This window comes from Polyergus mexicanus, unplaced genomic scaffold, assembly GCF_030449975.1.
Source record: "Polyergus mexicanus isolate NDT 795.1 unplaced genomic scaffold, iyPolMexi1.0 SCAF_13, whole genome shotgun sequence".
Taxonomy (NCBI): domain Eukaryota; kingdom Metazoa; phylum Arthropoda; class Insecta; order Hymenoptera; family Formicidae; genus Polyergus; species Polyergus mexicanus.
The window spans coordinates 2,766,357-2,780,594 of NW_027223333.1; the positions used below are offsets into that span (position 1 = coordinate 2,766,357).

General features: G+C 33.0%; 3 protein-coding genes and 1 long non-coding RNA gene across 11 annotated transcripts; 3 read left to right on the forward strand and 1 right to left on the reverse strand.

Annotated features, from left to right (window-relative positions):
* The first annotated feature begins 11 nt into the window (after positions 1–11).
* Gas41 (YEATS domain-containing protein 4 Gas41) lies at positions 12–1,382 on the forward strand. The gene is made up of 4 exons (XM_070306432.1): positions 12–236; positions 350–631; positions 731–911; positions 989–1,382. The coding sequence occupies exons 1-4, from the start codon at positions 189–191 to the stop codon at positions 1,159–1,161; spliced, it is 684 nt and encodes a 227-aa protein (XP_070162533.1). The 5' UTR covers positions 12–188; the 3' UTR covers positions 1,162–1,382.
* Positions 1,383–1,522: 140 nt separating this feature from the next.
* On the forward strand, positions 1,523–4,878 carry LOC138938998 (solute carrier family 25 member 35). Its single transcript, XM_070306431.1, has 5 exons — positions 1,523–1,799; positions 2,693–3,074; positions 3,433–3,651; positions 3,918–4,032; positions 4,539–4,878. The coding sequence occupies exons 1-5, from the start codon at positions 1,771–1,773 to the stop codon at positions 4,733–4,735; spliced, it is 942 nt and encodes a 313-aa protein (XP_070162532.1). The 5' UTR covers positions 1,523–1,770; the 3' UTR covers positions 4,736–4,878.
* LOC138938996 (solute carrier family 2, facilitated glucose transporter member 7) lies at positions 2,464–13,434 on the reverse strand. 7 transcript variants are annotated; one of them, XM_070306424.1, is made up of 8 exons: positions 13,344–13,434; positions 10,302–10,372; positions 7,348–7,479; positions 6,990–7,263; positions 6,522–6,812; positions 5,969–6,375; positions 5,503–5,774; positions 2,464–5,393 (listed from the first exon to the last, which is right to left on the reverse strand). In XM_070306424.1, the coding sequence occupies exons 1-8, from the start codon at positions 13,369–13,371 to the stop codon at positions 5,294–5,296; spliced, it is 1,575 nt and encodes a 524-aa protein (XP_070162525.1). In that variant the 5' UTR covers positions 13,372–13,434; the 3' UTR covers positions 2,464–5,293. The 7 variants fall into 7 exon arrangements, with proteins under 7 accessions (XP_070162525.1, XP_070162530.1, XP_070162526.1 ...); XM_070306429.1 differs by lacking the exon at positions 10,302–10,372 and adding an exon at positions 8,204–8,341 and having other exon boundaries at positions 13,344–13,360; XM_070306425.1 differs by lacking the exon at positions 13,344–13,434 and adding an exon at positions 10,500–11,995.
* Positions 12,345–13,906, forward strand: LOC138939000 (uncharacterized). 2 transcript variants are annotated; one of them, XR_011447780.1, is made up of 4 exons: positions 12,345–12,510; positions 12,886–12,960; positions 13,265–13,560; positions 13,664–13,906. It is a non-coding gene; the product is annotated as an uncharacterized lncRNA (long non-coding RNA). The 2 variants fall into 2 exon arrangements; XR_011447781.1 differs by lacking the exons at positions 12,345–12,510; positions 12,886–12,960 and adding an exon at positions 13,084–13,179.
* The last annotated feature ends 332 nt before the right edge of the window (positions 13,907–14,238 follow it).

The following is a 14,238-nucleotide window of genomic DNA, read 5'->3' on the forward strand; positions in this document are numbered from 1 at the left end:
TAATTTTTGATAGGTTCGTCATCCGTTAGATGGCGCTTAGAATTTGAAGTAAACAAATGGGAGAGATGAGATAGTTTGAAGATACTCGAAAGAGAAATGCCGTTGTGCTGTTTGAATTGGATATAAATACTTTAGTATCAATTTTTCATATTAGAGAAATATGCTATTTCAAGTCTATCGCGAGCATAATGGCGTCTACAAATGAATTTGGTCCGGATTCTGGCGGTAGAGTGAAGGTGATAAAACGTTACACTGGAACGTTTTGGCGGCTTAACCTATGACATTTTGATGCTAAAAATAACAGAGATTAATTTAACATTATTTTATATCACTAGTTGTTTGTCAACAGGGTGTTACCATTGTCAAGCCTATAGTTTATGGCAATGTGGCACGTTACTTTGACAAAAAGAGAGAGGAGGATGGTCATACGCATCAGTGGACTGTGTATGTCAAGCCGTATCGTAACGAGGATATGTCTACTTATGTGAAAAAAGTGCATTTTAAACTGCACGAGAGTTACAATAATCCTAATCGAATTGTGACCAAGTCACCGTATGAATTAACAGAAACTGGCTGGGGAGAATTCGAGATAGTCATTAAAATCTACTTTCATGATCCGAATGAACGTCCTGTAAGCGAAAAGCTTGTCACGAAATTAGAAAAATATACTATGTATTAGCTATTATTATTTCATTAATAAATAGCTTAAATAGAGATGTTATAATTTTAGGTAACAATATATCATGTGCTAAAATTGTTCCAATCAACATCTGAAACACAGTTGAGAAAAGAAAGCTTAGTTTCTGAATTTTACGAGGAGATAGTCTTTCAGGATCCAACGGCATTGATGCAACATTTGTTAAATTCTAGTAGACCTATGACTCTTGGTGTTTGGCGACATAATACAGACTGTTTGTATTCGCAGTACATTATTTCCGATAATTTTTTATTCTAATTGAATAAATTTCGATATTTTTTACTCTTACAGTCGAAGCAAAGAAAGAATCTACAATGAAAGACATTCTGGAGGCACGCAACAAGATAAGACTAGAAGTGATAGATCTCAAAGAAAAATTAACATTGGCAAAAGAAACTATTGCAAAATTTAAGGAAGAGATTACAAAGATTTCTAAAGCTGGTGGAAGTTTATCCGTTGCGTAATAATATTGTCATAAAATTGAAATCAAGCAAGACACAAATTCATATTGATTGTTCTAAACAGTACAAAATTACCCTTTTTTTTATATTTGTATAAAGTGTATATAACTTTTTAATTATAACTATAAGATTAATGCTAATTCAATTATAATTGCATTTATAATTGCGTGCAAGTTGTAGGGCGTGAAAAACGATCTGCAGACTATGACAAAATTTCGAATCAATAAAACTCGTATGATTTGTGAATATATCTTATTATATTAAAATATGTAATAGAAGTTTTTATTACAAGCATACATATATTATTCCAAAAAAAAAGAAAAAAAAAGAGGAATCTGATGGTTTTTGTCCGCATGCGCTAAGGATGATTAATAAAGATAATTCTAAGCTACTGAATATGATAAACGCGATTGTAGTTATCACATGTTGAAATACATGGAATGTGATGTAAATTCCAATGGAGTTAGTACATAGTTGCTTGAGCTCGATATAAGTTCGCGACGCCGGCGCCGCGTCCGATATATGTAAGCCGTTTGTTGTGTTTGCGAGATTGCGTGCGTGATACATAACGTGAAAAGCTAGATATCCACTCTATCAGTTTCCTTCCGAGAAATGAGCACATCCAACAGCGATAAAAAAACGTAAGTCATTTTCCAATCGTCGTCGTTCATTCGTGTTTTCGACTCGATCCGTTTGTTGCCTAACTTGTTCACCAGTGAGACGTGCGATATACAATTGTTACATAATTGAAACTGTATGGCAATGAAGTTGGATCTTGTCCAGTTGATGCTATTTGAGATCATAGATAAAAACTGGCCAGTCATTTTGTTGCGACTACGTAAAGTGCGATGTGTACTAGATTTATTTAGGTCGTTCGATCGATGTAGAGACCCCTTATTTCCATAGCAAGAACAGTGTAAAGACCGATACTAGAATGTTTTATTTTTAATTTCAAGTTTCTTTTAATGGATTTATAATTTAAAGGCCAATTATTTAATTGTGAGACTGATAGTGTATGCGATCAACGCGATAGACATTTTTATAATTGTATTATTATATGTCCGATGATTTTCGGGAATACGAGAATTTGTTTTGAAATAAAAAAAAATTCGAAAAATTTTAATATTAAAATTAATAATTAAGATTACAACACGCGCGAAATTGAAAGACAATTGAATTAAAAATATTTTAAAATTACGATCGACCTATTCTGTGTAAAAAATTATCTCTGTCTCTCTCTCTCTTTTTTAGAAATTAATCAAGAATGAACTATAATTACATAAAAATAAAAATACAAAAAAATATAAATTACAAGAAAATATAATTATATGAAAATTACATGAAATTAAAAAGATTATGTGAATAAATTTTTCAATACTTATACATTAGAATAATTCATTTTAGATAAACTGTGGTAGGAATAATAGAGATAAGATTAAATTTCGGTGTATATTTAAAATTATCACATTTGATTCTCTTTATTAATGTTTATCCTTAATTATAATTATTGTTAATCTCTGTTAATGTTTATCAGGCCGGGCGTGGAATTCGCGATCGGCGCCTTGGCGGCTGTAGGCGCTGGCTTCTTCACGAACCCCGTGGATGTAGTGAAGGTACGACTGCAGTTACAGGGTGAACTGGAAGCGCGCGGTTCGTACAAGAGGATATACAGAAACACTGCGCACACGGCCTATCTCATAGCCAAGCACGAGGGCGCGCTTGCCCTGCAAGCTGGTCTCGTGCCCGCCCTCGCCTTCCAAGTCGTGCTCAACGGTATTCGTTTGGGCGCGTACAAATCCGCACAGAGATACGAATTGATTCTCAACGCGCAAGGCAACACCGATGTCCTGCGGACCGCTCTGTTGTCCGGAGTCGCCGGTTGCGTTGGCGCCGCGTTCGGCAGTCCATTCTACTTGGTAATCCTTTCACCTTTTTCACTAAAACTGTAATGCTTTCAATTTAATCTATATATTTTATAATTTTATCTATATTTCAATCTATATGAAACCGACAATTTGTATCGTAAGATAAAAGATTGACACATACAATTAATAATATTAATATCTAAAGTATGAACATTAGTATTGAAAATTAAAAATTGAAAAGACAACGCAACGCTCTCGCAAAAGTGTCGATAAATACGTATAATTATCTTTGGGCAAAAATTGATTTAATAAAGATATTTAGGATTATAAATACTTTTGTGTCTAAAAATGTAATTAATAAGGACGCCGCACGTTTATATAGGTGAATTACATCGTTTAATTATTCTAGGTCAAGACGCAATTACAAGCGCAATCTGCGACATCCATTGCCGTGGGCTATCAGCACAGTCACTCGGGATCGTGGGACGCTTTTAAGTCTCTGTGGGCGGAGGATGGTGTCCGGGGCCTATATCGAGGATGGTACGCCGGATTGCCGCGCCTGTTCGTCGGCTCGGCGACGCAATTGACTACCTTCGGATTAGCGTCCGATTGGTTACGCTCGCTGGATGTAAATAATATTTGATCGCTATTATTAAATACCATCCTCCTCACACTGGAGGCAAAAAGAAAATTTTCCTTTGTTTGTTCGTATAACAACTTTAACGAGCAACTAAAGGAAACAGAACAATCACACAAAAGGCCCTCCCAATGATGATTTAAATTTCACGAATAAAATTTGTATATTTAAAAGTACTCCAATTTGGGGCAGAAAGATTTAAGAGTATTTCTCCAGTGTGAGATTCGGGACAACGGAACGTTTTTAATTTCTCTCAGATATTTCCAGATCGTCCGATATTGTTGACCTTCTTGGCCGCCGCAATCGGAGGCAGTTGCGTAGCCGTCGCCATGCAGCCGTTCGATGTTCTGGCGACGCGGTTGTACAATCAACGTGAGTATGATCACATATTAAAACTACTATATTAACAAAGGCCACGCTTATGCTTTAAATACTATGTCAATAAATGACGCGCAAAATTCCAAGTTGATATAAGCATTCATCGAATTACAGATTCGTTCGTAAGAAACGTAAAACCTATTATTCGTACCCGATAATAAAATACTCTTTCATATTGCACTGGCAATCAGAAGACGTATCCGCCTTTGCATAGACTATAACGATAACATTATATTAACTCGGTACGCGTGACTATAAATACAATGTAGTATGTGTACGTGTGACTATAAATATGATTTTAGTACGTCTCACTATAAATATGTATCAAAGCTTTTAGAATCTTATCTAAAAGATTTTATTAGAGAGAGAGAAAGAGAAAAAGCTTAAAAGTTGAAGAATCAGTATATTGCGTTTAAATCGATAAATTTTTTAATAGCATCACAAAGCACACTTGATGCGTTTATTTTAAATATCGTAAATTGTTTGTTACGCAAATATAGAAACAGATGCAACCGGGAAGGGTGCCTTGTATAAAGGACTCGGAGATGCGCTTATCAAAATATTTCGTACAGAAGGTTTGACCGGCCTATACAAAGGAACGTTCCCAACATGGATGAGAATAGCGCCGCATACGGTTTTGTGCTTGGTATTTTATGAGAAACTGGATCAATTATATGATAAGCTTAGAATACAATGAGTACTAATGTATTTTGGAAAAAATAAATTATATATTTACTCTAGATACAACAGAAATAAGAATTTTGTAAATAAGATCTTTCAAGAATGCAGAACATTAAATATTGCAGACCTATTTGGAATAAATCGATGTCATAATTCGGCAGTGATTCCTTTTAATATCGTTAATAGCAATATAAAATTTATAATTGTAGACGCACGTACGTCGAGATGTATAAATGTAAAAATCTTAGCCATGTATTCTACTCGTCTCATTACATATGTAAGATATCATTTTATGCTATTATTTTCAATATTCAAGACTAGAGAATATGTACAAATGGCCATATGTATAAAATTTGTTTGCAAAACACATACTTGGCTCTTTCTCAAATAAGTTATATATAGTCCCGCATCGGGAAGGATTATTCACAAATCATTTGACGTGAGATTGAATGAGAGTAATGCACGAATTTCGTATCGTGATGATTTGATGATTCTGTTAAAAAACCGTATAAAAAGTACCTAACCGTTATGTAAAAATACTTATCAAGTTACGTGTTAGTTAAGTGTTAAAGATTTACGTGGCCAGTATTGCATTTGGTCTCGATTTAAAACCTCGAGTCATGGCTGCCGCTATATCCGTTGTGCTTCGACCTTGTGTTTCGGGCAAATAGACTCTGTAATAAATATTTTACAATAATTTGATTACATCACGATTAGAAAAAATTGCGAATGGATCTATGATATAATGTAATGAATATAATTACGTATCTCGTAATTACGTACCGGTTGACTTGCGCTAAGATCAATGTGACTCCGGCGAAGATTAGGAAAACGTACGGGCCGATCGCGGCTTGTAGCAAAGGAAATAGCATGCCGACGACGAAATTTCCTCCCCAATTAAACATGCTACCTAATGACATAGCGGCAGATCTAGGACCGACGTCGAATAGTTCGGAACCGATGAAAAACGGTATCGGACCAAGACCGATACCGTAAAATACAACGTACGCGAGTACCGCGACGGTACAAAACACTGGCATGAACGGAGCTGTTTGCTGTAGAGAGACGAATCAATTTTAAGACATCTTATCCATATCGTATCAAAATTTCATATTATTTGAAATTGTTTTAAATTATCACATTTGTATTATTAAAATTGCAATATTATATAATAATGAAATTTTTATATTTTATATATATTATTAACTTAATAATATATAATGAAAATAATTTATTCATATATACTTACAATTAATATAATAAAGATGCATAGAGCTATAAGGCACCCCATGCATAGGTAACAACTCAGAAACAGTACTTTCCTTCTACTGAATAAGGACATTATCGGCACGGAGATAATTGCCATGAGAATGTTGGCGACGCCTGTGCCTAGAGTCGCGTATTGAGCACCGGTAATTCCGAGACCAGCTCCGAGAAATATTGAATTCGAATAATAAAAAACTGCGTTAATGCCGGAGAGTTGCTGGCCGGATTGCATTAGGCACACTAGAAACAACGGCAGTCTCACGGTCGGCTCTTTTAGTACGCGCTGGATACTCCATTTCTCGGTTGTAGTTCTCATCGCCAATTCTTGTTGCAAACCAGTAATCTCGTTTTGTAAGAGCATTATATCCATATTGCGCAACCGCCTGAGTGCTAAAAGAAATTGGAATTCAGAAAACACAAAGTCAAATATAAGTCAGTTGGTGGAGTGATTAAAAATTTAAGAGAACTTTTATATGAGAGTCAGAATAATTGCATACAAATATACTCGAATAATCGTTTATAAAAATTACACGTACCTTTGAGAGCTTTCCCCTGTTCTCCCCTGATTATGTATAAATACTTTGGACTTTCCGGCAAAGCGATAGTCACTAACAATGCAGCGACACATAATGGTGAGAAAGACGCTAGCATGATGTGCCAGGATTCAGGAGTACCCAGGACAGTCTTTAGCCCAGCGACTTGACCCATCAGCACGCCGGAGGTAATCCCTAATTGACATAAAACCCCAACAGCACCCCGTAATTTTAAAGGCGCTATTTCTGTCATGTACATTGGAAGCAAGGAAGTGGCTAGACCGCCGGAAAGTCCTACGAACATTTAGAAACGCTATTAAATCTTGAACATTCAAAAATCAAATTGAAGGAATAAAGGTTTTTATGTTTGCCCTCACATTTTTTCAATTCGATCCCACAGATATTGTATTCTCGCTTTAATTAGCCTAGTTAAAAAAAAAAAAAAGATTAAATCATGATTTCTCGACTCACCAACGATCACTCGAGCAATCAGGAAAAATTCGACCGAGTTCACGTGTCGTACAAGCAAGAATAAAATAGCTCCTACAATTCCACAGATATTGCCAATACTCAGGGCACCTTTCCGTCCGAATCGATCGCTTAGCCAGCTAGCAATTAAAGATCCAGATACACCACCGATTAGAAAGATTGATACTATGGCGGACCAAAATATCTGCAGCTCACGGTCGGACAATTGTACGTTATATCTTTCCCTGATGCTATCATTGCAGAAGGATTTCATAAGCTACAAGCCAAGAATATTAATAATATAAATAGTTTCCAATAATATTATACGTTTGATGAAATCACAAATTGAAATGTTACAAACATCAGCAGGATTATTCATAACACCTATGTTATATCCTGCTGGTAATGCTGATCCCAGACAACAAGTGGCACCACCCAGTACCAATAATGGGGTCCAACCTCCTGGATCGGCATCGCGTGCATTGTTACATTCCTATGAAAAAAAATTAAATAGATTAGTATTTATTTTATATCACAAAAAAGTGTTCATTTCTATCTTATCCCTTTTAAGCGAAAGGTGAATGGTTCATTACGCATAATAAATTTTTATTTTGTATATCAAAAACAATATAACTTGGAGAATTTTTTAATTCTTACAAATAGTAAATTAGTGTTATTAATATTTACGAGTTCTCTAATACTTAGCGATATAATCACATAACAAATGGTCAAATTAATCTAATTAATAGCAAATACAATAATTATATCAACATAATCGGCAGGTAAACATAACTTACAGCGTCAGTTGGTACAAGTCTCAACATAGTAATAAAGAACTGAATTCTGACAGTTTCATATCATGAGCCAATTACACAGTGGAATCTTCAAATATTCGCTTTATATGTATAACAATCAATAAAAATTGCTTAATGCTGAATATAATTATGTAGCTAGATTATATCAATGTAGAGCAAATATTCTGGGATAATTTAAATGAATATTGCAACTATCATTTTTTTTCTTTTGCTAATCTTGCATAATAACATTAAATAAGAAGAATGAAAAAAAATATAGAGCAATCGCGCGACAATTTCCGAAAAACAATTCGTAAAATTTCTCAATATCAAATAGCAAATGTACCTGATATCTTTATAAATGGTAAGAGGCTTCACCAATCTCTTAAAAAAATTATGATATGAAAAAACAGAAAACCGTACCGCTCATATAATTAAGCATCGTAAGCAATATGAAGTGTGTTGCACCCTCGTAGACCAATCAGTGATAACATGGGAAAGCCAGGACAGAATGATGGAACAAAATTCAATAAAACCACACACCGTGGACATACCTGTAAACTGTTTAGATAGCCAACCATGCATTATTATGAATTTATCTTAGAGAATACAGTTATAACTCTTAGATTGTTTGTTTAAGAGCACTCAAACACTTGTATCAATACATATATCACAGTGAAATACTCTTTTTTTTTTCTTCAATTGATTAAGAATCAGATGAACTATACTATCTATGCTGCAATATCTATGTATGTATGTATGTGTGTGTGTGTGTGTGTATGTTTGTGTCATGTGCATGTATGTGTGTTTGTCAAAATATCTGATTCTAATAAAACTTCTACAAATATACTACTATATTCTGCATAGAGACATTTCCTGAGTTTGTGAGATATATCATTAAAAAACATGCATTGATATCACGAATGTTATATTAGCCAAGCACACTCTCTTATTAACAATATTTTAATATTTTAATCTCAGCATTTTCTTAAAATATATTTCATTTATATATCTTTTTCTAAATGCCCGTTACTTTATCATACACTTTAAGATTCCATTATTGAAAGAAGATGCAAATAGCATATCTCATCAATAATTTAGTGAATTTCTTATATATAATGGCTCACAACCTTAAGACTTTATTAAATAATCTTAGATCAAAGCAATATAAATTTTAAACTAGTGAAAAAATATATATTTTATTATCATATTAAAATATTATATAATATATAATTAAAAATATACAATTGAGAGAAAAAAAAACAAACATTTTTACCAAGATTATAATATTAAATTAAAAATTATTTAAATGTATACATAAAAAAATTCACAGATCACACATCTTTAATGATAGTACTGCGAGTGGTTGAAAGATAGAAAATTATATATATCAAAAGAGATGGAAATGATATGATATGATAATTGAGATATGCATTATTTTTTTGATCGCATTAGCAAAATCAAGCTTAGGTGGAATAAATAACTGCTAATATAATGGTATTACTCAAATGGGTTTTTACTTTATATTTTTTTTCAATTTGATAATGCTATGTTGATATTAATTGCTGATGATAATTTGATTTTGTCACATTATATTACATAATATAAAAAAAAGTCACATATATACATATAGAGACTCTTCTCTCTCTCTCTCTCTCTCTTTCTCCTGCTACAAATTCTTAATATATATAAAGTTTATGATTTAAAGATATATTTTCTTGTCACATATATTGTATTCTTACTAGATCCTATAATAATTAGATAGGTTTCAATATACAGGGTGTCCCCAATTTAAATGGCAAAACTTCAAGAGCGTGTAGGGGACCGAAAAACTAAGACGAGAAGCCCTTTAGAGATTTGCTCGTTTTTGCTCCATTTTAGAGAAAATCGCAAAAATTCAATCTCTCATTGTCAGTTGCTCTCTTAAGTTGATTGGCACCGAATAAACTTTCTGCTTCAAGGTTCCTTACACACGTAAACATTTGATGTTATCCTTTACGATGCCAATCAATTCAAGAGAGGAATTAAGAGACCGAATCATAGATGCAATGCACAAAATTTCACTAGAACAATATCTAGCTGCAATTAATGAGGTCAGTGTTAGTAATGCTTGCATTGGTGCAAGAGGGCAACATTTTGAACAATATCTGCGTTAAATAGATGATAACGTAAATCAAATGTAAATAAATAAATAAAAAAAACGAAAACTTGTTCCGTTTCTTTTTTTGTGATTTTCTCCAAAATGGAGCAAAAACGAGCAAACCTCTGAAGGACTTTTTGTCTTAGCTTTTCGGTCCTCTACACGCTCCTGAAGTTTTGCCATTTAAATTGGAGACACCCTGTATAGATTAATTATTCTTTTAATTAAAAAAAAATATATATATATATAATATTAACAATGAATAATAAAAATAAAGGACTTGTATGTTTTTGTTTAAGAATTCAAAAATAATTATTAACGCTAGTGCAAAAACAAAATTAAAATGCACGCTTTAAAGAACAAGAAGAGGGAAAGACTTACGGATTTCCGCGATTCTCCAGCCAAAGATTTTACCTTTGCTACGTCGATGCATAACGCGGAAACATCAGTTTCTGCAAATATGAGGAAAATGTCAAGTTTTGGGTGTGTTAATGACAATGAATGACATTTCCGGATGTTGCTCTTTCGATTTTCTCTCTTTTTTCTCTCTTTCTTCCCAAAGACCCGGGGATTCTTTACCTATCGTCATGACGTATAATGTGTCGCGATAAGCGATCCGGATCCCGGGCTGCCAGGAATATTGCAATGAAAGTGAGATTAAAATGCCATGTTGACATATGGTTTCTCATGTATGGCGAATGCAATATCAAGAGGTCTCCAGCAAGAAAACGCAGGTAGACACAATGTCACGTAATTGGTTATCGAATAGAGAATTTTTAGTCCCGAAAATTTTTCTATTCGATAACCAATCGTGTAGCATTCTTTATGGGTGTCCTACCTGGGAATGCTGCCTATCTAGCTCGCTTCTCGAATCTATGATTTACTCATTTATTTATTAATTGCAAACTTCAAGGTTCAAGGCAATTTGACATTTGACGCGCGAGCTGAGACGTGTCGGAAGTCGGAAGAAGTATTTCATAAGCAGAATATTTCACGATACATATTTGTCAAATGGGAACAAGCGGATGTATATCTTTTTTATTTCATGTAACTCTTCTTCCGTATCTTTGCAATTATGATCGAAAGAAACGATACACGCGCGAAAGATATAAAAGACAGACGAAAAGAATTCGAAAGTGAGCGCTTGCTTCTCTTTATTTTCCATTTCTCGCGCATCTTTCGAATATTGACAAAAATAAATATAAAAAATTATATTTTTCTTTCGATTGTATAAATAAACTGTCGTTGAAACAGAAACAGAGATGCGCCTGAAACTGAAACAGATGCACTTTCAATGTAGCTAAAATTACAAAATTCTACAGAAATTATTTAATTTCTATAAACAAGATAAGATAACCCAGGTGGATCAAAAGTATAGTCTAATTACATCAAATGACTACCTTTGAGCAAAAATATAGTTTAATTACATCAAATGACTGTCTTTGCTAACTGGAATATGTGTGGATATCCCAGACAGCACAAAACATCCTCAGGATCATCCTGAATATGTCCAGGACGGTTCAGGACATTTATAGGATGTTTTAAGATATTATTATAAATATATTTATAAAAGTTTAATATGCATACATAATTATTTTTAGTTGTGTCGGCTATTTTATATAATTTAGAAATTTTAAGTATTATAATAAGTATCAATGTCCTATAAATGTCCACTGGATAATCTCTGGATGTCTGTAGGATATATCTGTCCTGTCTATTATATTGGATGTCTTTTGGATTTCCAGAGGACATATACATGTGCAATTAATTGTTAACGTTAATTTCGTTTAATATTAATAATTGAATTTGATGTTAGTTTTTCACTTGGACACTCTATATACATGTTGGGTATTAACATTCTTATGCATATATTCGAACGTTTCATAAGCATATATTCTCAACGAGGCGTATGACTTGCAGGTTTTTTTCGAAAGGATTCTTATCATTAAAAATCATGCTAATTTATAAAAATAAACGTGACAAAAAAAATGTGCGAATTTACATTTCCGGTTACATATTATCTCAAATATACATATCTTTTATATTTTCTAATATTATTTTTCTTTCTCTTTCTGCTCTTAAAATCTGTATATTAAATTCTTTTCTCTTTTTTTTTTGCTATAAACATAAAATGTTCGAGAAGAAATAAAAAATTGAATAGGCTCTATTATTTTGAGCGTAGAAACTTTCGATTTATACATAGATTTCTCGTCTCGCTTAGTTATAAAAACTTTATCCTTTTCTTAACTATAATCTAACTTCGCCTATTTCGTCCCTTTCTTCCCAACAGATACATTCATTTCATCTTAGGAACATGGAAAGCGGAATGCGAGCAATGACAGACACAAGAGAGACTGGATATTTAATGACTAATCACGAGGTGACTTTGGATCATGTACATAAACAGCTCGCCTGTTTTGAATATATTATATACAGTCTCCTCGCTGTGTCGCAAAAATACTGGTAGCTGAAGCTACGCGCGATTCGCGAGCGCGGTTCTCACATTGAGAATTTGCGAAGTAAAAATAGAGAAGTTGTACGTAATAATTTACTCACTAACACGCATTCGCATGTTAAGTAAATTTGCATTGTAAGTATATATTGATAAACGCAATTGATATCAGCGTGACGAACATTTCACACACGTTTGAAATTTTTTACGCGAATGATTGTAATATATGTAGCATTAATCCTTGAATAGACAAAAATAGTAATGAAATTTGTTGATCAATAAAATATACACACATATATATATATATATATATATATATATATATAAGCTTATACCGTATAATCCGTATAATAGATGACATTTTATTTATAATTATTATATTGCCCTTTTTTCTTTTAATAGAATTATATATTCAATTTCATCAAAATATATATATCGTTAATGTAATTTAATTTCTCATTTAAATAAATGGCTGCTTTCTTCACTTTATCATTATCGCTGCATCATCGCTAGCAGCAACAGTGACGTTCGTTAAACCGTTTCAAATGAAGTTGGGCAAAAACTTATTGGAATTTAATTTCAACTGTGGTAAGGAAATCCTATAATAATTCTAGTATAATATAAATATTATTAATATATGTACAGATAGTATCTCATAAAGTGGCAGAAAAATTTTACAAGGAAATCTGAATATTTCTTAATGGCATATATTAAAGATAAAATTCCGTTCATGATATATCGGCACCATGAAGTATATATAAATCGATTAAAATAAATTGGAAAGATTTTTAATTTAAAAATACATATGTAAGTCTCAACAAAAAAGGATCTTTTAGAATTTGTGATTTTTTGCATGTATCTTTTTTTATGTATTTTGTAAAAAAATTTTTAGAAGCACCAATCTTCTCCTATACGATTCTTCATTCAATTCCTATTTATTTTACTTCTTTATTTATTTCTGACGTACATACCTCGATTTTCATCCATCGAGTCTTTCATCGTCACGCGTAAATAAAAGTCGCTGCAATGGCAACTCTTGAATACCAACCAGCATCGACGTGGACTGCGATCCGACTAACGGCTATGAATTTCTTTCTCCGTCTTTTGGCACGAGCACTGCTGCCGATGTTGTCACAATTGTGTGTATCAGTTGACGATAGCAGCAGTTAATTACTGTATGATTTTACTGTATGTAGATACAAATTCACGAGACTGATTATTAATAATCGATAAGAAATTAATTATCATTATTATTGTTATTATACAAAAAAATATGTTTTGACTATCGTAGACATAGAGCAAACAAAGTTTCAAGGATGTAGCGCTAACAATGGAAAGCCAAGGGAATAAGGACATCTATGAAATATAAAATATATATGTAATATGTTTTATAGATAGTAAAAATTCTCACTATTATTAATTAACAATCTGAAAAAGGCCAATTGGAGCCTAGATGCAGTATTTGGTGCGTAAAAAATATTTTATTCAAACATTATAAAGATGCAGTGTAACTGCAACCGAACATTAAAATGTAATGACCGCTCATTAAGTACATAGCGTTATTCGTTACCAAAAACTGAGTCGAAAAATCCTGAACTATTTTTTTTTTATAACGCTTAACAAAGGAGTTATTATTAAGTAAAAGTTGTTCGGTTCTAAGGGAGTCATATATAAGATGGTGGCATTAGTTTGACCTTAAGTGGAGGCGCTTCAGAGATTTCAATATCAATCTTATTTTATTTTCTTTACCGCGGGCGAAGTGAAACACGATCGGTTGCAGAGCCGATTGTGTGTGAGTCGGGATGCAAATTAGCTCTCTGTTCTCTGTCTCTTTCTCGATCTCTTTAATTTAAATATTCATAATAA